This window comes from Ambystoma mexicanum, chromosome 2q (assembly GCF_040938575.1).
Source record: "Ambystoma mexicanum isolate Mex_15411 chromosome 2q, UKY_AmexF1_1, whole genome shotgun sequence".
Lineage (NCBI taxonomy): Eukaryota > Metazoa > Chordata > Amphibia > Caudata > Ambystomatidae > Ambystoma > Ambystoma mexicanum.
Genome location: NC_090924.1, coordinates 1,146,866,295 through 1,146,891,828, shown reverse-complemented (window position 1 = coordinate 1,146,891,828; position 25,534 = coordinate 1,146,866,295). Strand labels below are relative to the sequence as shown.

Below are 25,534 nucleotides of genomic sequence, written 5' to 3'. Positions count from 1 at the left end.
GTGTTGGAAGGTCGTTTTGGCCAAACCTTGCAACAGAATTGGGGTATCTCTCCGAAAGTGTAGATGCAAACTTTCATTGATCTTAAAGGGGGCCTGGGCGTCAGAAGAGCAAATTGTGTGCTACTCATCAAATTCACTGAGCCACCTGTATCTCGGAGTGCTACCCAGTCCATCTCCTGTATTGCATCTATCTGCCTCACACTTTGGTGGGTGGGTCTGTCAGATCTTGAAGGGGTGGAAATGTTCCTGACTGGCACACTTTTTAGAAATGGTTGAGTCTACTGCATTTAGACTGCACGCCTAATTCCGAGCACCGACCATTATGAGGTAGGTTGCCTCTGCAGTAGTCCAACTGTTTTGTCATTTTGAGTGCCTTAGGTGGGCCTCTTCCTCTATGGCTGCTCTCCTGGCCACGTTCTTCCTTCTTCCACTGTTGTTCCCTTATCAAGGCATGGACCTGGTCAAGGGTGCACCTGGAGGTGAAATGATGCAGCCTTGCAGGGAAGCATTGATGGGGTCATGCACGGCAGGCTTTCTTTTGCGGAGTTGAAAGTGCTTGAAATCTGCATTCTCCTGGGGAGTTGAAGTAATCTGCTAACACCTTTTTTCATCCCCATAAGAATTGTACATGGGACAGAGTCTTAACGATTTCATGGATGCCCACTCCTGCCTAGAACAACATGGCGACTTTCTTGCATTGTCGTCATCAGGTTCCTTCATGCTAGAGAAGTATAATTCTAACCTCTCCATAACCTCTCCACCCACAGCATTGCCTGCTGCTCCACCTCAATCATCCACAGGAGACTGGTCAGTTAGGATCTCCGCTGGGAATCCCAGGTTGTGCGCACAGGGACCCCTCTACTAGCACAGTGACGCTTCTAGGAGTCACTGCTTGCGCGCGCGTGCGTGCGTGTGTGTGGCCGTTTGCGCGCTGTCTGATCGCGTAGCGTGTCAGCCACGCTACATTGGTGTCCTCGGGACACCTTTACATCGAGGAACAGCCCCAAGCTACCAACATTGGTAAGTGGCAGAGACACAGTAAAGAGCAGGCTTCACCCCTGGCCGAATAGCACGCGGTATGCAAAGCTCATCAGTCCTCAGCTTGCTTGGAAGCTGACGTGCTATTCCAGGAAATATAACCCATATTCTGAGCAAGTTGGTTGGCCAAGACACGGCTGGGATTCCAGCCCAAGTTCTAATGGGTTTACTCACGCATTGGTGGTGTGATTAAAAACAGAGATACTGCATGTCTTGTGCCTCTGAGGTAACCTATCTCAACAGGATGCCTTCTTAATTTTTACTGTTTAAGGTGGGTGGTAAAATGCAGAGCAATAGAAAATGGCACCACCTTGAAATTAAAAACTAAAGGTATACTGGCCTTACAGTGACCTTTTTCTCGCCCTGTTATTTTGGGTCTAAGACAGTTTGATATACCTTTCACTTCTCTTAGGCAGCCCAGGTGGTCGACATTTCTAAAATGTGTTTGACAGTGAACCATCTCCCTCTCTCCTCCTCTCTTTCTTGCTCTTTCTCTCTATCACCATCTGTCCATCTCTTTTTCACACGCTTTATCTCTCGTTCTCTTTCTGTACCGTTCTTTCACTCATTCTCTACACATCCCTTTTCTCACTTTTCACTCTGACTTGTTTTATTCCCCTCGCATCTCTTTTTTGCTTGTATCATTTGTACATATTCTCTCTTTTCACCTTTTCGTTTTCTCTTTCTCTGGCTCTCTTTTTCCTCCTACTCTCTCCTGCTTCCTTTTCTCTCTTTTTACTGTCTTGCATACTATTCACATCCTTTCACCCTCATTTCCTTGTGTTCTTGTTACTTCTGTCTGACTGTTTCCCTCGACCTTCTCTCTCTCTTCTTTTTCTCACTGCTGCACACTTTCACTCTCTTGCTCGAATTCAAAAGATTGTCTCTCTCTCGCCTTCCCTCTCTCACTTATCTCTCTGCTCATCCTTCCTCTTTACCTTGCTGTCTTACTCTTTGCCAATTCCTTGTATTTCCTCCCCCTCTCTCTATAGCTTCTTAGGCTCACATTTTGCACATTAGCTTTATCGCATGTCGTAACTCTCTTCCCCTTGTATCTTTATTCCATTTCGACCACTCTCTGCACATCCTGTCTCTCTCTACTTCTATCTATCTGTCTCTCTATCACTCTCTCGCTTTCTTTACCCCCACTCTATCTTTCTCTTAGCTCACATCTAATCACTCACTCATTCCCTCATGCCTTGCACAGCATTTACTCTGCAAAACCCCTGTGCCATTGAGGCATGCACACATTCTGCCGTTTCTACTTCTTTTGTTGAGAGGGCAAGTGTTCCGGGGGGGATTTCCAGCATTTCGTTTTTTTGCTTTTCTTGTTTTGAATTCCAAGTTGAGCGTTTCTTGTGTAATGTGTCAACTTTTTAGGGTGTTTATGTTTTGGTACTTTTTAGGTATGGCTAGGCTGAGTTCTAGCTCTCTGCCAGAGGTCCTGCAGCCCAAGGTATGGGGGCAGTGGTGCCAACCAACAGCACTGGCATGCATGCAGAACTGCATAATGAACAAGGATCTGTTATAGGATTGGCGAGAGTGCAGGATATTGCCTGCAAGGGCTCATTTTTGTCTACCCAGCCCAGTGCCTTGATTTATTTAGATTTTTGTGTTGCTTCTATATTTATTAGTCTTATTATGTTCTTAAAGCGATCAGGCTGTTCCATGATGCATCGCTGAAACAGAATAATATTTGTTTTGGCCTAAAAGCAATGCAACAATCCATTCCGCCCTCCACAAGGTAGAATATCTGCTAAGGTTAAAGAGGGAGACCTGCAACTCAGAGAAACATGTCATCCCCCTGAAAAGGAGCTGAGGGGCAGGGCAATGCATCCTGGGGAAGGCTGGATTCAGGTATCGGCAATGTTGTGTAAGGCAGGGCTTCTGTGTAAGGCAGGGAGAGACTTGTGGGAGGTGGCCTGTAAGCGCTCCTTTTGTTTACCCTGCCTAGGGCATTCTTATAATTTCTGCCCATGCTCCAAATGTATAGTTATTCTTTGCATGTGTTTGGAAAGGGGGCACGGTGTGTCATGACGCAAGGCCAACACTTTCACATATTGATTTCACCAAACAACTGAAATACACTGCTCCCTCATCCATAGATAAACAATTTACTAAAGTGAAAGAGGAAGACCTGCAGGACGGCGCAGAAGCACACATTCTCCCCGGAAATGGGGGCAGAAGCTGCTGAGTGCATGATGTGAAGCATCTGTCATAGGATCAGTCATTTCATAGAAGTCAGGCATGTTGTGCAATTTGATGTGGGGTGGGGTTGTAGTACGCTGCCTCCAAGAGCAACGACCTTGTTTTGGATAAACTATTGTTAGTGCTCAGGAGTTATTTCAGAATTGTTTTAGGTTTTGAGCTGTCTTTTTTTGTGCCTCCAAAACAGCTGAAAACGTATCCCAGTTCCAAAAAAACAGAGCAAACTTCTCATCCACCCACTCCAAGCTGGACCATTAGCTAAGGGTAAAGAAGTCAGGGCTACTGTCCAAGTTGGGAGGCAGAGGCTTGCGGAATGTTGCATCTAAGAACAACTTAATTTGTCCAGCTATCACACATTTGAGTGCTCAGGTGGAGGTTGACAGATTTCGGTTGGGCCCATATAGATCCATGGCTTCCAAAACTGCTCAAAACGTGCAGGTGTATGTTTTTGCAAGATAGCGTAATGAGTGTGCCGTTCAGAGCACGATGCATGGCACATCACGCCACTGGGGTTTTACAATAAAGCATGTCCCACGTATGTTTGATTGATGTTATTGAAGAGCAAACAAGGCAAATCCAGGAGCTAAAACCGGTTCACACGCCTTCATTCTCTACAGGTAGGGAGAGTGCACAACTGCACCGCAAAAAAACAACAGTGATTCAATGTGGCTTTAGGGGACACAAACCAAATGTCTACATGAAAATAATTCTTCAACAAACCCAGACAGTACTTTTGATGCAACGATGACATGGAACATGGCAATGATTAAGTTAAACTACAATGTATGTGCAACTTCAGGTCATAAAAACTCCTATAATTATGAATAATTAAATATAGTAATAGTTGAGTTAGATAAGAAAACTGTAAGCCTCAGTTAATGATTTTTAGAACAGAAAGTTCCAGGAAGCAATCTGCACTGGAAGGTGGATTTGTTACTGCAGGGCAACAGTATGATCTTGGGGACACAGTATATTCTGAACTCTTATGCTTGGTTATAAAACATAACACACACAATTGTGAGAGAGGCTTTTTTTGTGTGTTGGGATTCTTCAACTTCACTCACCATTGCCAACAACCTATTCTGCAAATGGGGCCCGGCTATTCCTACCAACCTAAAGACCCTGGAAGAGGTATTGGCCATACTTATACTGGCATTGCTCTCCATCCGCTCAACATTATGTACTACATCCTCTGTGAAGCATAACATGATTTACAGGAAGGCAGCCACAATCTCTAATCCAAGCAACAAGGATTCGAGAGTAGGTGAATGAGACCCGCCTATGTAGCTGATTTCTGGAGCCCGCACGACAGATTCTGGTCAAAGAAATGAAAACACAGATACAGCAGCAGAGCAAACCGAGAGCATGCCGATGAGGCAGACAATATGAAGTGGAAGCATCGGGAATTCTGTTTAGTGCACATCTACAGCACTATGCAATAGCCTAGCCCAGAGGTCTAGCTTTCTAAATGTAGAGGGGAAGCCTTATTTGTCCTACTGGGGTTTTGAAAAAAAAATAACGGTACATGTACCAAGCCAAACCGATCGACTTCTCCAAAGCTTATTTAATGAGCTTTCCATTTTATGTCGACTTTGTAGATGGGGACCATTATGTGCTCGCATTTAGTCACGGGGGAAATAATGCACGGGGAATAAAAGACATATATCGGCATGTTGCACCCATGTGGGATGCTTCGCAAGTACTAGTGAAGCCGGGGAAGAGGGCTGCCTCAAGTCATTGGATGATAGACCACCCGATAGCAGACAGCCAGCAAAATCTATAGCTAAACATAGTGATACATTGAAAAAACGCATACAACCGAATGATGCTGCTGGCAGCATACGGGGGTGGAGGGGCAAACCTGACAGAAGTCTAACATGGGTTGTGAGCAGAGACAGAACCCTTATACACAGGTTTGCAGATAGTGAATGGAATAGAACAAAAGAGAAATTAACGTGACGGTTCATTCTATAAGTACTATGAAGCCATGTAAATTCAGAGAGGATAGATTCATTGCTGGGACAGGAAGAGATCCAAAGATTATTGAGATTTGAGTTGAGTTTAATCATAGTAAATATGGCCGTACGTAGTCGTTTTAATGCAGTTAATTACTTCTAAGGTAATTTTCTTTGATTAAATTACTTTGAATTACTTTGTGGGGAAGTAAATCTTTAGATGTAATTAACGATTAGAGGGTAAACGGGGTATGGGAGGAGTTCGGGTAGAGGTGTTAATGAAGGGGGAAAATGGGGGAGCGAGGGAAAATCCCCATTATACAATTGAAACAAAAAATGTGAAGTAGTTTCAACGAAGTTAATTACCACAAAGTAATTTACTTCATTAAAACAACATAGAACTAATATGCATTTGTATTTTTATTTAGCAAGAATTGAGGATGGACTAGCTTTTAACTTGTATAAAGACATCCTAACTGTTAATTTAAATCTAATGTACATAGAGGCAGAGGAACCTGATAGTTTGCCACGGCCCACACATAGGTAGCTCTATAGGGCGTAGAAGACAATCCTAGGAAACACTGAGTAAACAAAATGGGCCAGCATATCCTTTGAGGCATTTGTTCTACTATCAGATCAACTTGCTGCCAGATGCATTAACATTTGATCGCCCCCATAAAGGCATACAGCTATTAAAGCAAAGACTTGAAGAGGTATTTAGGAAACTGGCTCCACTTGAACAGATGGCAGACTAGTGCCTGCTCTCCTGCACAGCTCATGCCCGGCCAGGTATTTGGAGCTTTAACATAGACCCTGGGAACTTGCTGTACCTAAGGGAATTGACATATTTGGAGCTGAGGCGCGGGTTGCGTGATTGGCAGTGGGACCGAAACTGCCCTTAGGGAGTGTGCAGAACTTCAGCGGTGGTAGTGGCCTGTGGAGAGGTGCTGGAGGGACAAGCCTGGACATCATTCAATATGCATCTGAAGTGCTGGGAATAAGGAGACGGGGCAGACTCAGGGAGGCAGGACAATGACTCCATTACTTCATTGTTCGATCAGCTGAGGCATGGAGACAGTGCCCGATGGGCAGGTGTGCCATTAATGCAGTCAGTCTTAGGTTGGGGGGCGAGGACAGGGGGAGTCCCAGAGCTCAATACTTTGGAGACTGCGCCAGTGACAGGAGCCACATGCAGACCCCAGAACCTGATCTTTGATCGGCGGGCTGACTCAAAAGAGAGGCGGCTAGGCTAAGCCACTGGAGCAGAACCTGGGGGATTAACCTTAAAGGACACCTGGTAGGATTGGGGTAACAGTGTCTCAGCTGGCTCACCTGGCATGCAGGTCTGTCATTGCCTGTGACTAAAATGGCCTAAGCTGACGTGCTGCTGGGGAGGAGCTGATATCATCACTGTCGCTAGATTGATCCAGCCTCTCCATTGGAGGTACAAACCCGATTAACAATATAATTAAGACAAACTGAGGCTTCCACTGAAGAAAGACCAATGGTCCTCCCCATGTCAAGTGAATCATGAAACGGCGGACCGAGAGAGTTATTCATGTTCTGTAGACAATTTTCTGGAAATGTTGGGGCCCACTCATAATCCCCCCAAAAAACCTAGAAATATCAAGAGCAGTAAAGGAGTTGAAGGGAGCGCAGCTACTGAGGTCAATGGTGGCAGATCCATGGATGGTACGCAAGTGGGGTTCATGAAAGAAGATCTGGCAGAATGCTTAGGGGAGCAGCTAAGAAACAGGTTAAGGCATGATTGCATGTCCCTTACATGGGAAATGCAGGAAAGCTTCTATGAAGCACAGCAAGAATATAAATCATTGGGACAGATACTAGATGTTAACGAAAACACCCACATTGCAAGGCGGGAGGGGATTGCAGACCACCAAAAACTAATTACAAAGCCTACAGAAAAATGTGGAGACCTAGAGAACAGGTTGTGTAGAGGTAATCTATGCATAAAGGAGGGAAGACAGGGGTCTAACTTGCCTGGCCTGGTTAACGATTTGTTTTAATTGATACTCCCAGTCAACTATTGGAATTAACTTAAACATTGACACTGTGCGCCGTACTGGACCAAAGCCATAATCTGCAAGAGGGAGACCTAGGGATGTACTTGTAAAATGTTACTCCTCCGCCAATAAAGAGAACATCCTTTCTGTAGCTGAAATCTGGTACAAATGGAGTTTAAGGGAAGTAAGATTCAGATCTTCTTACATGCTTCCTCACACACGCTCATGAGGGGGATAGAAGTCAAGGCAATCACAGAGCATCTATAAAAAAAGGGATTAGGTATTGGTGGATCGTTCTCTGCGGACTATCATTTCATAGCAAGGCTAGACAGTACAATTTGACATCAGTGCAGGAGGGGTATGTACGACCAGGTATTGAATCTGATACCGTTTCAGAGTCTACACTCAGTAAGAAGTCTCAAGAACCCACAAAACCTTGCTGGTCCTGAGTTGAAAGAAAAAGAGGGAGGGATGCAAAGGGGAGGATCCCAGCTTTACCAGCTTTAATAGGCCACAAATGAGCGAGGTGCTAATTACCAGTTGATAAAATAGAGGAATAGGTGTGGTGTTCAAGAAATAGATTTATCAGTCTCTGACCGTAATTAAAGAGATACAAGTATTGTTTACGAATATTTAATCTCACAAGTTATCGGGATGCAGGATTTGCAATTACTTTTGTGGGTGTTATCTGGCAGGGTGCTTGCAGGGTAAGTCGCTGATGGAACACAGGCAATGTCTACACATCCTTTGATAAAAGGGGCGTTTATGGGGGAGCAAGGAGTGGGTACTTTCCTGGCAATGGTCTGCTGAATGATTTGGACAGGAGCACAGTTTCTCATCAAGGGAAGGGGTCCTGAATCTAAAATGATGGGTCATACATGGTTAGGAGTATTAGTTCCCCCAGCAAATGGGCTAGATTGTTTAATTTACTGAAGCATCAGGACATAGATGTAGCGTTCATTCACGAACACCCCTCTGCTTCATAAAGATCAACACAGCTTATGTCATAGGAATTCTCCCCGCTATTCCAGATCATAGCCTTCTCTAAATGTGCAGGAGCTGCTGTCCTGCTCCATAAATAACACATTTTAACCTGGAAAAAGGGATATTTGCTAATGAAGGCAGATTTGGCATGGTTTTAGGTACTCTAGCTGGGAGCGAAGTAATACTGGCATCAATTGATTCTCCAAATGGACCTGGAATGGCACTGGAAAGGGCTGGAAACCCTGTTCCTTGCATTGCAGGTAAGCCAACAGCATGTGCTTCATTAAGGAGTCGGGGGGGGGTGGAGGGGACAGATCAGGGGCAATGCGTTTGTCTTGAAAGCAAGACAGCGCAGAGCAACATAGATTTGAATCCTAGTCCTGCGCTTAAAGACTGGTCTCTGGTATTAGGCATGTCATAAAAGAATAATTAATTAATTAAAGAGTGATTCTGCCCACCTGCAAATCTGAACTGTGCATATGTGGGGGGTTACTCAGCAAATAGCTCCTCTCAACCCCACACATGCATAGTTAATGCATTATGCCAATTTTCACTATGCTGTTTTGCCTGCAGGATGCAACTAATTCTGCAGTTGCTGATCTGGCTGGCCGGGCACTGACCCTGGTGCCCCAATGGACCAGTGCCACTGGTAATTACACAAAGTGTATTTCTAGTGGGAATAGCACCTAACTCATAAACTCATAATGAGGCCCATGCATCATATGTGTGGTGCCCAGCTAAACAGTACGGATGTTCACTCAGACCCTTTAAAAAAAATATATGTTCTGCTTCATGAATGTACTGCATAGAATCCAGGTCCATCCTGCTTCTGTATCATCACAAGCTAGAGGGAAGTCATTTTTAGTTGTGGCTATTAGGTGACCCTACAAGCCATAACTTTTGCAGTAGAGCAGAGCCAGGATGGAGATGGGATGTGCAGAGGGAAACATCATTTGTGGGTGTTGTTTGTTTATTTGCCCACCCAGTGATTGCCCTTGGCCATGATACTTCCTATAGTTATTTCCATCCACTACCAGCCCCTACCCCCAAAAACATATCCTGCAGGGATCTTTTTGAGTTAGCTTTATCAAGCAGTATTATTTCAATGCAGTCTTCAAAGAGTTAATGGCTTAACTGTAGTTCAAAATGTGCTGCTGGTCTAATAGAAATATTTTAGCCAAGTGTGCCTTCAACCGGCAATACCCAAAAAGATTGAGGAAGAAAAGACGAATCCCAAAAGACTGAATTTGGGATGCCCAATTTGATCATATATATATCTGGGGGAAGGGAAATGTTAATAAAAAATGTTGAGGGGTAAAGGGAGTAAGAGAAGACTACCCCCACATATATATATGCAGTCAAAGGGGGAGAAAAAAAATCCGGTCTTTTGGCATTCACTTTATTTCTTCTGACAATTGATGGTAAACCCCTTCAAACACTTCATTCATAAGCAGTGACTTGTCCCTGCACTAAAGTCCTGTTAAAAACAATGATTGGTAAAGTCAATAGTTTAGGCCTGCGTACAGATTTTACGCAGGCTTTTGCCGGGGGCTGCTTTCATATGCCCCTGTACTCACACAACTCCATTGCCACTGCCCGTGAAGGGTGTGCTGCAGCGATGGTGACTGGCTCCAGTCCGGCCACACATGCAATAGACTTGACCCCCACAGGTTCTTCTACACCTCTCAGTTTGCCATCAGCTGAGCCAGCTGGTGGAGAGCAGCCGCCCATGATAGGCCAAACCGACAGACGGAGCAAGTGACATGCCCACAAGTGATAGGCATTGGTTTTAGAACATTTTGTTTTGGAGTTCCCCATTCTGTTGCACGTGGCTCAGGTTTAATTATTTTTTCTTTTTTTTTTTATATGTTGGGTATTTATAATGCACCTACACACAATCTGTGTCTATTGCGAACAGTTGCTACTATTATGATGTCAGAAGGTAAGACAAATACATACTTGGTTGTTGCAGCTGTTTGTGAGTGATGTGACTATTGACTGATGATTTATATATCTTTTGGACTTCAGATGCATATGAATTTGAGAAATTAGCAGTTTAACAGCCTCGAAAAAGGATTTGTGATCTGAAATGCATCAGCAATTTTGTAGTGTCAGCATTCTACATCATTCACAATTGGACAGGGTCATCACGAGTGTGGCCGTAACCCTTATATGCGGCGGTAATGCTATTACTGCCGCATTTAAGGGTACGCCACATCACGGGCTTGGAGGATTTGCCCCCAGCTACAGCTACAAGCTGGGGGCAAATCTGCTGCAATTCTGCTGATTTTTGGTGATATTACCGCCGGCGGTAAGAGCGCCAAACATTCCCCATTGGGCCCAATGGGGAATGGGGACTAACCGTTCCACCAAACACGTGATCCGGTGCTAATAGCGCCGGCAGGTTTGGCGGTAGGGCTAATAGATCCAGAGGTAATACCGCCAGGGTTAGCGCCCAACTTGTGATGAGGCCGAACTTGTTTTGAACATATTTGCCTTAAATGGACTATTATTGTTTGTCTGCTGAATGAAGCATGCATTTTTCGTTGAAAGACTCCTTTTGACTTTAAATTGTTTGTACAACACAAATCAAATGTAATATGTTTGCTTTTGTCTGCAAATTCATGTTCCATCTTTAATTAATGACGTGTGTGGAATTTGAAAACATACTGATTAAGTTGTTTTATATTCAATTAATATGTTGTTTTCTATGTAATAAAGTTTTTCCTACGTTTACTATTATAAATTGAGTCAGTCACTTATGGAATGAGTGACCATTCTTTTCATATCTTACTGTGAGGCACTACACTTATACGTTGTTCAAGGATTAGTCCCACTGGAGTGCACTCGGGTCTACCTGTCGGCAACACCGGCCTTGTTCTACTGTATGTTCTTCTGAAGTCCTGTATGGTCAGGGGACTTTACCCGTCTAAACCTGAAAATTGTTAATTTAAGCTTTCCGTCTCTTCGAACTATGGCCTCTCAGGTTGGTGCAGTTTGCCAAGCGGGCCACATTAAGCTAAAAATCCTCAGGAAGGTTTTTCAATGTATTCCTCTCCATTTGCGTGCACCAGTGGTCTCGCCTCTAGTTCTGAGTAAGATGATTACTGCAACTCTCTCTATCTGGCTCAGCCTGATTACCTGTTACACCGTCTGCAGGTTCTCCAGAACTCGGCCGCCTGCCTCGCAAACGGCACACATTTCCGGGAACATATTTCCCCTGTTCTGAGATGCCTTCATTGGCTGCTGGTGGCCAGACGCATTCATTTTAAGTCCTTGTGCCTGGTACATAGGGCATTTTATGGGATTGGCCCTAAGTACTTGCAGCATGCATTTCTGTGGCATGTTCCTCGTCGAGCACTTCGATCTGCAAACCGCTTTCTTCTGGCTGTACCCAAGTTTCATTGTGCCAGAATTGGTGGCTGCTCCTTCTCTGTTCGAGCGGTTACTCTTTGGAGTGCTCTTCCTGTTTCTCTGCGCATGCTATCTGTGCATCTGCACTTCCGGAAGGCCCTAGAAACCTTACTGTTTTAGTTCATTCGTCATGGTTCCTGATCATGGGTTTCTGCTTTAATGTCATGTGGCATTTTTTGGTGTTGGTTGCGCTGCAACCCCCTTTTTTTGGTGGGTGGAAAAAATGTAACATAACATTTAACATAACATATGAAAAAGTGTTTTGAGTTTCTTTACATTTCCCGTTAGTTACAGATATGGTAGTGGAGCTCTCCACCCCAGTGTTAGCTGTAGGCATTGTCCCTATTCCTTTGATGATGCACTTGCCTAAACAGCATAAGGGGTTGTTGAATAACTAATCATTTCATATATGTGTTATGGGCGGCACTGTGTTCGTGTTTGGGGTACTGTGCTAGCCCTGTGTTGGGTTGGATGGTGCTGTCCATTTCAAATGCCCGTTCCAGTTCACTGTGTCAGAGTGTTAGAGAGGAAAGCGATTCTTCATAACCATCATACATTCATGTATTGTCCACCAGGTCCTGTGCATGTCGGTGACTGTCGCTGTCCATTGCCATAACTATCCTTCGTCATGAATGCAGAGGTATCAGTGACCCAGGGCCCATACACCACGTGAGCAGGCTCGGGAGCAATATCTAGCAACAAGCTCATCCCCTGCATTGTGCAGAACAGGTGGCATAGGCCGCAGCTCTGGACACATCTCTATAAGTGCTATATTCTGTAGCACAGCACACACTACCACTGTTTTGCAGACAGGCAGATGGCCACGCGGCAGCGCCCCCCACCACCTGAGTGGCCGAGGCACATGAAGCATGACTTGAGCACGCCAGAAGTATGCTCTATTGCATACTATGGGACATAGGTGTGCTGCGTTGTACCTTTGCTGCCATCTAGACACTGGGTTCATGCAGGGCGTTCGTAGATGTGTCCTCTGGGCGTAGCCACTGTCAGCTCAGGGTAGATTCGTGGGATGTGCCCTATCATATTTCATGGAAATGTGTGTGGAAGGCTATATATCACAATTTAGCAAGCAACCATCTATCCCAATAATCTCCAGCTTCAAATTGCTATATAATGACAGAGTGTCAGTGTATTTAGTTGTCATGTGCTGAACCAGAGAAGTTGGCATTGACATTCAGGATGATGTTGGAAGCGTCACACACCATCTGGGTGATCTGTTCCACTATAGGTGTTGTGTGTGTGTGTGTTCTGGCAGTGAGAGTGCCACAAAGCTGGCAATGTCATAAAATGTTCCTGCCATGGCTGCCCTTGTTTGGGCATCCTGGGGCATGCATGTGTGTGTCTGGAAGAGAAAAGGATAATGGTAAGGACCTGGTGTAATGTCCTTGACAGTGTGGACTGGGCAACCCCTGGTCCCCTGAGGCAGAATAATGCAAAGCAGCAAATAGCTTGACTATTGGAAGTAAGGCATGTCCTTGCATTATAAGTGATGTTAGCCCCTCTCCCAACCCCCGCACTCCTACACTCTTACCATCTCCAATATACCATGTGTTGAGAACCTGTACCTTTGGGTGACCTCTTCATCTGGTAGTTGAAATAGGGAAACCCTTCTCCCATATATCCTTTCCCTCTTTATCCTCCTCCTCATCAGTTGTCGCAGCAGCATCAAGCCAAGTGAATGGGCCATTTTTCAGAAGTTTTCATGCTTCTATGGGGTGACCTTATAAACTATGGTGTGTGGTATGATTAGAGTGACTATGGTCAGTTGTTCTGCTGGGCAAACCAGTTGCACTCTTTTTCAGGGCATTTGCTCCACCAAGTGATTGGAGCAAGTCTTGAAGGGCATTCGTTTGCTCAGGTTTTGTGATTTGCATTTTGGTGCATTTTGCAATCTTTTGGGTGGGCATTCCCCACTTGTATGGTTAAATCGTTTGATCTGCTTGCTTTCTGCCCACTCTTCACATGTTGTGTGCTCTATTTGTGCACCTTCTTTGAAAATACACGTCAGTTGATCAGGTACATCTCATTTATTGCACATTTCTGGCACATATCACACTTTCACACTTTTTGGTGATTTTCAGATTCGAGCCCATGTCTTTGACTTGTTTAAACACGTTTGAGGAAGAATGCTTAGTTTTGTGCAGTCTGTATATATATATATATATATATATGGAGGAAGAAAGAACACAGAGACGGGCGCCTTTCACTTTCTCAATCTTTATTCCTTTTCTGACCCCTTCCTCTCATCACTCCCCCTCTTCCTCCACTGACCATGTGTCCCTTAAAGGGCACGTACGTAACAGGTTCCCTCACAACACCTAGCAATCTGCTTCTGCAAGGCAGTTTTGTCCAACGATTTGCAAAGGAGCGAATGATCTATCACCTACTTCGCCACGCTGGCACTTGAGGCCATTAGCTGAAGTCAATGGCAAGAAAACAAAGTAAGGAAGGAATACTTTATGCAACCTGTTTCTAATCCAGCCATAAGCACACAATCTTGCAAGCAAGGACCATTCCAAATGGAGTAATAACAGCACAGCGCTCAGAAGCGCAAACAGTCTAGCACGAAGCGCAATATAGGAGCACAATTAAACTACTATTAATTTATACGAGCCATTCCTCCAAATCGCTGAAGGTACATCAGCCACACTATGACATGGGGCTTAATTGTAACTGTTTTGCATTTTTGCACACACTTTCATTTAGGGCCCCAGTGCTGCACAATCAAAGAACAGAGCTCACGTGACCTTAATGGCTGCGGAAACCTTCATCGCAACAGGTCACAAGATTCGTGCTTTTTGTTATTGAATGCCGGAAATGAATACCCCTCGGCCGAGAGTTTATAGTGCTAGAAAGAATTGATATGTCTTTAAAGGCTCCCACCCACATGGACCTCAAGAAGTATTTCAAGAGTCTACTCTTTAAAGAACATATCGTTAGCCACAGATCAGGGGCCTCACCATGGCACCCTTCCCTGCCGTCCTGACCCAGACTCCTCCGGACTATTGCCCTTTACTGCACAGCACTCGGTTCATCGCCAGAGATCTTCACGCTATAGAACATCTCGTACTTACAGGAAATGAAGGACACTTGCAAGAAAAAAGGCACTGACAAAGCCAACGGTTTTTACTTTTGTGTAGGTATAGGAAAGGCACTTGCCAGGCACTGCCATAATGGTACTACCTGTCCATAATATGGTAACAGATGCAAAATTGTGTGAATACCTGGGCATTTTAAAGCAATGCTGGCAAATACCTTTAATAATATCTTTACACAAGTAAAAAAAAAGGGTTTTGTCAATGTTAGTTGAACAAAGCCTGCCCAGCAGAGCGTCTAGGAGATTGATTTCTGGAGGCTGGGTCAGATAATGACTCAGCCTTGTGTTCTATAATGCTAAACAAAATCTGAAAGAAAGGAAATGCATAACCCTAATTACCTAAGGCAGGTTGATTCTGGCGCTGCCTGTGTCACTTGATAGTACAAAACAGGATGGTAGCACACTGATTAGCCTCCCCCTAAGGAAGGAGGAGGCGATACAAAGGGTTTCATAATTTAAGGAAGCGGGGTGCTTGTCTGCAAAAGGGGATGTTCTCATGTATTGAAGATTGTGATGACGAAAAGAGACCACGTGGCAATATCTGTTTGACAAGCGATGTGACCAGTTGAACCTTTTATACATAAACATTAACAATGATTACTTTGTACCCACTTCCATACACCTTCATGCAGACAAAAAGGACAAAATTATCAGAACCACATTTTCAATCTCAAAAAATACTATTGCTTTATTTGAGGATTGTCCAATAAGTGTTTACGCAGTACCTTATCTCCTTTCACTGACGGGCCCGGTGATCCAACAGGACCTGAAGGCCCTTCGGATCCCTTTTCACCCTGAAAAAGAGGGATATGATGCGTTTGTTGGAGTACTTTAAATCAGGCATGCAGTGCCAATGATATCTGCATGTGGATGTGTTTGTTTCATTGGTCATAGAAAAGCAATGGAGGACATGGGACATTATCTATAACTAACAACAGAGAGAGCAAAGGGCAAAGGTTTGAGGTCCAAACACCTAAAAAACAAATGTTACACATAGATCGATGCATGAGTCATTAAAACATTTATAATGAAAAAGAGCAGGTTCTCTTTAGGTCAAAGCAGGGGAAGAACAATAATTCAAAGCAAACAAGAGCATAAATGTGCATATGGTGAGTTTGCACTTTACATTTTAAATTAATAAGCAAATCAGCACACAAATAACAGCAAAGACGACTACCAGAGATAGTGTCAGGTTAACGTGCAAAATACGGCCATAACCAGGCCTTCCTGGGGACAATGGCTCACAGGCATCCTATCCATTTTTAGTTTTTTTCTCAAATAGGTGGCTTTTGTCACCTGTATAAGAAAAATCTTTGGTAGAGAGTATATGTGGGCAGGGCAGATAAGCCATGCAGGCCGAGTGAGTGTAGGGTCACTGTTCTCTCCTTTCACTGCCAGGGATTTCACACTGCTACTGAAAGGTGGGTAATGAAGCACACTGCTCCTCCTTCAGTGCAGCATAGAGCAGTGACCAGACTCACTGGCAATGCAGCAGGAAGCTGGGAGCTAGCAGCTGGAACTGTGTGGGAGAGGGACATGGGATACGGAAATTATCTTCCATGCATGCCTTCAAAAGGTCCTTCCGGGCCCCTGTTGGCAATATGCAGCACATTCTTTGAATACCTGGGCATACGATGGATCTTGAAAGCTCCCGCAGCCTCGGCTGGCAATCCTGATTAGCTTACTGAAGACACCACTCTTCAGGTGCGATTGAACAGGCAGGGTCACCTACCTAAGGAATTGGAGCCCTGTAGGGGACTCAGGCAGGGATGTGTTTGGCTCCCTGCCTCTTCAATCTGGATATTTCAGACCTAGGCAACTTTGTACTGCCATTTTCGTTTGTCCCACCCAAAGTCAGCAATTGAAAGAGCTATTGGCTTGCCTACGCCGATGCTGTTATGCCTGTCCACCATACACAGCGTGGCCTTCAGACGTTGTTAATGGGTAAATATGCACAAGAAAACCAACTAGTCATTAATCTCGGGAAAACTAATATTGTACAATTTACCAAAAACATATAATTATACATGGACCACTGCAAAATCGGAGGTGAGGTTAGGTTAAGCCATTTAATTGTGTCACATACCTCGGGTGTGAGACACTGCCATCCCGGAATATGGCCCATGTATTGACTAATTTAAAGACCAAAGCCATGCAGTATGCTGCGCAAATGAAGGGACTCAATAATAAACACTGTAGGTTCTCAGTTATTCCGTTGATAGAATATTACAGACTTAAAGTCGTTCCAGCCTGTTATATGCAGTTGAAACAAGCCACTTATTGAGAAAGGTGAACTGGGAAACAATGGAAAGTATAATATGGAAAGGTCCTTTGTGTCTCAGATTGGAGTTGGGGCTAATGTCATTGGGTGCATGGTATAATTGGAAACGTGTATCTTTTTTTTAGAAATATTTTGGTACCCCCTGCAAATTCCATAATAGAGGATATGAACATTGGCTTGCTCGCGAGTAAGCCTGGTCCTATTAGCATGAAACCTTCTGCAAAATCTATCTTACGTAATGTGTGTCTGTCTGAAGAAACTCTGAGAGATAACACTCGGTTGGCTAAACAAATACTATTTAGAGAGGATTGGATTAGCACAATTAAAACATTGCGAAGCTTAAGACTGTATAATAGCCTCTCAAAATGTGATAAGCCGCTGGGAGTGATACTTCCCGATTTGCAGAAATGCCCATATCCTCATTGGAGGCAGCAATTTCTTCGGTTCAGATTAAATCTATTAATAACAGGGGAAATTAGGAATGCTAGAGCATCTGACGATAACACGAGTAATTCGTGTGCTCTATGCATGATTGAAGCAGCTGTGCAAACTAGAAAACATCTGTTTATGTTTTGTCCCACCCTGACTGCTACTCCAGCCCTCTTATTTGGCAGATTCCAGGCGCTCCCTAGAGAGTGATGATTTTTGGGAGAGAATATCGAGCAGGTATGAGGTTCCACTTACAATCGCTGCTCTGAAATTCATGAATATGATAGGTTTGGTGTTTTAAGGCGTTAGATTTGAATGTACAATGAGGCTCTTTTTTTTCGTTTTCCTTCTTTTGTGAAATAAATGAAAATCTGGCGACAGTAAGAGATCGTTATCGTTATCCAACTATTAGTATTGTTTAATGCCAAGTGCTGCTTAACGGTTAGCACTGTTTTAAAGTGGATGTGAAGATTCTGAGTATTTTTTTAGCTATCTGGTTTATAACTTTTATAAACATTTGTCTTTGATCTTATACAATCCACAATAAAAAAAATATATATATATGATACAAATACCTGCCATATGGTGCTAGCACCTAGCATATTTATTTATTTATTTATTTTGACATTTGTTAAGCGCACTTAGCCCAGAGGTACCAGGACTTAATGTATGGTGTAAGTCCCTAGGCAGCTAATTGCAGAACTTGCCACATGGTAGCTGTACCTGGATAAATGATGGCAAATGGAGAAAGAACTAGAAAATATGGAAGCAAATCCGAGACTACGATATGAATAGGTCGGCATATGAAGTCCAAACGTGTCATATAGTGTGTGGTAAACTGTCCTACATCCCTGTGGCAGAATATCACGGCCGGGATCTGCCTGCCATGGCGACAGTCAGCTGACATGGTCCATGGCTCTACAGGTCGAAAAAACAACTAATAGAAATTCTGAGGGCAGAGCCTACGGAGGCGATGAACATTGCCAAATGGTGCATGAATTCATAGAACACTGACCTGTACTTTTTAGAGAAAGTCCAGGGAGAAGCGATGGGAGGAGGTCATGCAGTATGGGAGTGGCAAAGGCATGACATGAAGTTGCTCAACACAAGCAGCAAGGATGGGCAGTGGTCGGATGGCCATGGTCTTCACGGTCAGGTGCAGCAGCAGTAGCTGGATGCCCCAGATCACCCTCCAGTGCGTGTGGAAAACTGCATAAGTCTCTGCTTGAAGCAGAGCGATTCCAGGATGACGGCAATGCTGCCAGCTGCCCTTCCAGATGTGGGAAGAACAGGTGAGAGAAAGCTTGCAATTATGGCAGGCCATGGACAGAGATTCAAATATTTGTTGGAGGCAGTGCTTGCAAAGAACCAGTTACACTTGATGTAATCGAATCTCATTAGCACAGCCAATCGCATGAGCCACAGAAGTGCTAATTCCCCAGGAGCACTCTGATGGGGAAGAAAGGGAGAAGTGGAGGCAGTAGTGATACAGTTGAAGGAGACAGTGGAGACGGAATTCATGAGGTGGCAGCTGACACCTTGAATAGCCCATGGATACACAGGGCCACGGTACCCAGGGGAAACTAGGGGAAGCCTTGGCCAGCCTGCTACATCTACTCAGGCGAGAGCTAACTCAGAGCCGATTTCCATACAAAGCGATATTGCTGGAGAATGCTGGACCTACTAGTTGGTCCTGTCCCCTGAGAAAGAAGCCTGAAGGAAAGCGCTTTCTTGACCAGACAGACCCATGGCAGAAGGATGACAGAATGTAGTCTGCCTGAAAAGGACCCTGAGTGAAGAGGGGAGAAAGATCTGTGAAATCTAAAGCAAACAAAGCCCTGGGAGAGGCCTGTTTTGAAAGCAACGTCTGCTGTGGGAAGATGTAGAAACCCAAGGTCGAGTGAGACCTGAAGTCTGAAGTGCACAAGAAACGTTATGACAGGTTGATCAAGCAAGTGAAGGCTGAGAGAGAGCCTAAGAGAAGCACTCTGGTACAAGTAGCCTGATAGCGGAAAGTGGTCTTCAAAGAGCTGGTAAAAGCGAAACAACTGGGAGAGTCAAGACTGTGAGTAGATCCTGGAGCCTTCTAGGGAGAAGCTAGCTGTTTTATTGTTTTGCTTTATAAGCCTAGGGCTGGACATTTAAGGTTAAGATGTTGTGAACATTTTTGTTGGCCGAACTTTGTAACATTTGTGTTGTAGACTTAGGGTAGCCAGGAGACTGAAATACTTGTGGTTAGGTTTCCAACGTTCTATTGGCGACATTGTTTGAACTTTATTTACAGAGCCGTGTCCCAAGGCGAGGCGAGGCAAACACTTGTAAGTATAGATTAAGAGTGTTATGATGTGGACATTGATGCTGAAGGTGTTGGACATTTGGAAAAGCCTCCACTTGGTGTTAAGACATTCCTGACACTGTTTACTTTAGAAACAACAGCGTAGCTTGCATTCTGAACCCTAGATCGTATAGGTCTTAGCTCAATCCTTTCTCTAAAGAACTAACTAATAAAGAAGCGCTCAACCACTTACTTCATGTGGCAAGTGTATCACTGCTCAGCCTTACAAAAATGCAATATGTGTGGGAGGGAGAACTTTACCTTTTGTCCTTGAATTCCTTCCCCTGGGGGGCCTCTTTCACCTTGTAAACCATCAGGACCTGTAAGCCCCTAAATAGAATTTTAAAGAATTAGATCATATAAACAGTAAATGATCAAGAGAAGGGTTATACATTTGCAAGAGTAAAACATTCATATAAGCATACAGTGCTGCTATGCCAACTTAAGCAAAACATTGACGCTGTTTAATTATTATAAAGTGTGCAGTGTTTTTCAAATAATAATATGGTATTGTGGTGGATATCAATTATCACACAGGATGGGATGTCATGGTGCCTCCCAGCCAAGCAGGGAGCTTGAGAAAGGACTTTTACGTTATGGTATTGCCTGTGCTTCCAGTCCCTGAGCAGCCAGAGGCCGCCATCTTGCCACCCGGCAAAGGCCCACTCTCTTACACCCCACAAACCCTCACCCCATACCTGCACCAACCCCTCACTTACCTGCAAGTACAGCAATTTCTTTTTGCCTACTGTCCTGCCCTTCCCCTCAGCATCAAAGGCCATGAAGGAATGGGAGAAGGGACTACATGTAGTTCCCTTCTTCTTGTCCATGGCGGCCACCTTGTTTTGTAGTTTTTCAAAGTTGAGAAACAGCAAAACTATTGCCTTGCCGGAAAGTATGCCAGGGTGCTAATAGCAATAAACCCCTCAATTAGCGGGCATTACAGGGTCTGGCCCGAACGAACATGGCAATGCCAATCTATCTCAAGCTTATTGCTTAAATATATGGTGTCATGTATTGTTTCAGATTAAGAATTGCATGAATACATCGCCTATTAAAAAGAATTTACTGAACTGCTGTTTTATTCCTTTATCCAAAACGGGAAGTTGTGTAGCTGTTTACCTCTGTACATTTTAATTTTAAAAGGTTGACATAAAATCATCTAGAATATACCACCAATAAAATAAGTGTAATTTTTACATGACACTAAATGTGTCTAAAATATCTCTGCATTGCGTAAAAAAATTAAATGTGTGGTACAATATACACCAAGTCCTGCTTTGACAGATCGGGACGTTGTGAAATAAAATAGGCTTTAACTATACTATTCTTTGAGCCACCAGGATCCGACGAATAAACATGAATTGGGCAACAGCTTGTATTGCACATGGGCACAGCAGATATATTCCTTCTATCTGTGGTGTACGCGCCCAGGCTCCTGTTATAGCTCTTGCTCTAAGGACCACGTGTGTATGTATCATCTCAAATGCCTCCGCATGTGATCACTCCAACGGCTTCAATGGAACACCCTCATTGGGGGAACACCTTCTCACTATGAAAACTGACATTGATATAAAACTCCCTTTATATTTCTCTCAAATTTCTGATTTATCGCCTCATCTTGTCCCTTCCTTGAGAGGCGGAGCTGAACTAATGAGTATACTACCATCTTCACACACGTGGTCACAGGTGCCAACCTTAGGGAACACCATAACCGTCCTCGATGAGTTGGGCTGCAGTCCTAGTTCTAAACACATTCCCAGTGTCTGGGAAGTCTGATCATATGTTTCCAGATGCTCTGTTTAGTTAGCTACAGCCAAGTAAAGGTTCTACGACTAACAGGGTTACCGGAAGTAGATTTCCATGCTCTTCCAGGTGATGTTGAGCTGCTCGTACCTTGAGAAGTAAGGGAATTGTTAAGCACATGGCTATTTTGTGAAGCTTTAGTGCTGGGAGAGATGGAAGTTAAATCGTTGGCCTAAATATCAATATATCAATATAGTAGAACCTCAGCAAATCTGTCCTCATTGAAACCATTCTGCTTAGTTTCCTGGTACTATTGAAATATTGGTCTTAGATAAATTCACTTTTAAATGAATCTAACCTGGACTAGGCATCTCATGAAGATAAGGCAGTCGCTCCCGCCTCCAGCAGCATTTGTATGGGATTATCAGGCATAACTGGAGAGAAAGTGTTTGCTTTTCTTAAATGTCAGAAGTCTATCCATAACATATACAATTAATGACATTCTTAAAAAGCTTTCCCTGTGTTAGCAAAATAAAGTGTCTCTAAACATGAACAGTTAAAATACATGTGAGGTGGTCTGACATTAACAAGTGTGGACTGCGTTATGCTGGAGTGGAAACCGGAGTAGAGTAGTGCAGTAGATACAGGCGACAAGGAGAGAGATGCCTCCTTCCCCAAAAAGGTTCATGGAATTGAGTGTGTTGGAGGGAGCAGGCAGAAGTGAGTGATGGAAATGGGGCAACTGACAACAGGGGCAAGCCGAGATGTGAAGTGGAGGAGAAAGGGCCTCTGGGAAAAGGAGAGACAATGGGAGTGATCTACTAAATTAAGGCCAAGGGTACTTTTATTAGGGGCCTTTTAATGATTTTTATATTCGCTGGACATCCAGTGTTCACATGCCTTTTGTTTGTCCTCTGATAAAAGAATTACGTTCATTTTATTTGCCTTTTTGTTAGAAATGTATCTGGCAATTTCCATTAACCAAAAGGCAGCATAATTTGTGTTAGGATTTACACGTAGGTCTATTGAAGACTTTCTTACTCAATGGATGTTAGCCAATAAGAACACAGAGAGTATAAACATCTGCTCTGCTTTAACATTGAATTATGCAAAACCTCCTCAGCATACTGTCTACGACAGACAGGTCTTTAGGATTTCCACACCAATAAAGAATACAGTAAATGTGCTTGTTGTAAGATATGCACAATTTGTGAAACGCAACAAGAACCACCAGCAAAACACTGAGAAAAAACAAACATATGTTCCTCTGTCATTGCTTTAATTAACTAATTGAAAATATTCAATACACATCTTGACTTATCATTATTGTGAATGTCTGACCATCACTTTTTTTTAACTTACAGGTGATCCTGGCTCCCCAATCCCAGTGGGCCCCATAGGTCCAACTCTTCCTTCTTCGCCTTTTTCTCCCTAATGAAAATAAATATTGTAGGTTACATGTCACTGAATCACTGAAAAGCATTTTGGCCAATTGTCCCTGATTTGACCATTGCTCATCTTTTCATCGTTATATACAGTAGCACTTACCAGCCTAATTCATCGGGTAACCAAGTATGCACCCTTAATACACACCCTTAATACGTGTACTCACCACTCATTGCTCCTGACATATGTGGCTAGCCACCCATCAATCCACTAACGAGTGCATCAAACCGCTTGCTCACACTCAGTCACCCATTCACTCACCGATCCACCAATTGCCCCAACTGCTTAATTGTGCATCCATTCTTTCTTCCATTCATCTAACCACTTTCTCCCATTTGCCCTCTTTCAGTATGTAATCCACTTTCCTCATTACTACCCCACTCATTCATTTATTCATTCTCGTATACAACTACTCAGCCACCATTCCACTCACTCCCCCCTACATTGACCTTTCAACTCTTTGGGTGAATAGGCACCTCGCCTAGAGAGGGATATTAGGAATGCTTAGGTTTCCCGGGTGATTTGTCTTCATAGACCAGGTCGTTCTCTAAGATCCGGGAATCAGCCCATGCGAGAGATCCTGAAATCCATCTTTCAATTCAGACGTGATCGTAGATTTTTAGTCTTAGTTGCTGCCCTGTTTATGGAAAGGATAACTACCTTTCTTTCCACAAGGCTTTTCTTAAGATTGCTGTAGGGGACTTTCATCTATGAGCTCACTGACTTTTTGCCTTGATGCAGTTACAACTGATGGCACTTTATAAATATATTCACAAAATCAGAAACTACACTGTACAAAAACCACCCCTGCTGAAAGTTCAGAGAAGAGGTAAAGATAGAAGATGTAGCACTTTGAGCAATGAATCAGGAGTTAAAAAGCCAGTTTTTAACAATACTGATTGTAAAATGGATATGGACGTGTGCGGAAAGGGATGAATGGTGACCTAGCCAGTCTCCGGGTCCCAAAAATGGAGCAAGGGGGCAGTTACCAGTCAATAGTACCTTTCGCTGGTCTTGGTGGTTCGACTATGGTGACACAGGGCTTCTCGTGCTGTTCTTGCAGTTCAAAGCAGTTCAAATTCATCAGTTGCATTGTTCTAGACGGTGAGCGGTGTCGACCAAGGATCAAACCGAAGTTTATTGTGGTTCAAAGCAAGATGCTGGTGACTAAATGCGCAGTTCCAGTTAGGTGGGTCCGATCGGCACGGTTCAATGATCCATCAAGGGCAGTTCGACTGGCGATGAAGATCGGCAGCAAAAATGATGCAGGTCAAACAGCAGTTTGAAGGCTATGGATGGAATGAGGAGCTTCAAGTTCAAGTTGAGGCAACGATGCACTCCGCCAGTGTGGTGCGGCGGCAAACTGATTTAAACATATAATTCAGCAGTTTGGAGATCAGATGAGTGCCAAAGGCAACTTCAGAGGGTCAAGCAGGCTCGAATCGCAGCTCACTGCAGTTCGATAGCAGGAAATGCAGGAATCCTGCTGTCTTGGCTCTCAGGTTCTCTAAGTCCCTCTCAATAGTCCTTGTTCTCAGCCTCCTAACACAAGGAAAGTGGGTGCAAACATTCTTGGGTCCTCCACCACAACAAGGTCATGGGCAGTAGTGCAATTGGAAGAGATGCAGGCCTTGTTCCACCAGCATTTCATCCCCAATGTGCACTGGGAATGGATAGGTAACAGTGCTCGCCTCTACCTTGGACACTCTGTCTTCACCTCACTAGTGGAAGGTTTTGGAAAGTCAACTCTCTCAAAAGAGGTCCAACACATTTTTCCTTCGGTATTTTATTCCAAAGGGAATCAAAGAAGAGTGGGAGACAGAAGATTGGACTAGAGCAAGCCTGCTTTGAGGAGTCCTTTCCTTGTGCCTGCAACAAGTGGTATTTGCCTTCTGACATCACAATCAAAGTGCTTTGTGCTAAAGGAAGTGAAGGGGAGAGGAAGGAAGGGTAGAGATAGAGAAAATCAAGATGGTGGAATCTTCCTTCCTCTGGCTGAGCACCCTCTGTCTACACTAACTCCTCCCTCTTTGCTCGCCAATATCATCAAAGGCCCTTTTGGTATGCATCACCCTTGTGTAAAACTAGACCTTTTGGGACAAGTGTACCCTTTGATTCCTGTTTCTCAGGCCAGCTCCTGATAGGAGGCTGCCTTTCTACAGAGAGTTGTTACTCGACCGCACAAGGGATCAAAGAAAAGGAATTGCCAAGCAGTCTCATGCCCTGACATTTGGGGGTACCAAGCAGTCAGGCCAGAATACACATGACCTTTCCACAGCTCGGCTAAGCTCACAGTGCTGACACGTTTCATAACCCCATAACTTTCTTATTCCCTCGTTAGGGCCATTTAGGTTTTGTCCCCGAGGTAATATGCTTCCAGTTTTTTGTTCAGTTGATTGTTGCGCTTTACAAGTCCTACACCATACCATCAATTTGATGTGGGAGCAATTATTCTGAGAATTGTCATTTATATTTGAAGTTCACAACTGCCATTGCCACCAGCATAGAAACTCTCATAGTTATGTTAGTTTGGGAGCTGGGGTGCATATCATAAATGCA

The 25,534-nt window shown here is 44.0% G+C and overlaps 1 protein-coding gene across 3 annotated transcripts in view; it reads right to left on the bottom strand.

The window, feature by feature from the left end:
- The window catches only part of COL28A1 (collagen type XXVIII alpha 1 chain), a 1,696,952-nt gene that overhangs the window by 1,189,290 nt on the left and 482,128 nt on the right, over window positions 1-25,534 (bottom strand). For all 3 annotated transcript variants that reach the window (XM_069648530.1, XM_069648529.1, XM_069648528.1), the window contains exons 13-15: window positions 22,892-22,960; window positions 20,045-20,113; window positions 15,464-15,532 (exon numbers count right to left, since the gene is read on the bottom strand). In XM_069648530.1, coding sequence (XP_069504631.1) covers window positions 15,464-15,532; window positions 20,045-20,113; window positions 22,892-22,960 — 207 coding nt within the window. The remainder of the gene's footprint in view (window positions 1-15,463; window positions 15,533-20,044; window positions 20,114-22,891; window positions 22,961-25,534) is intronic.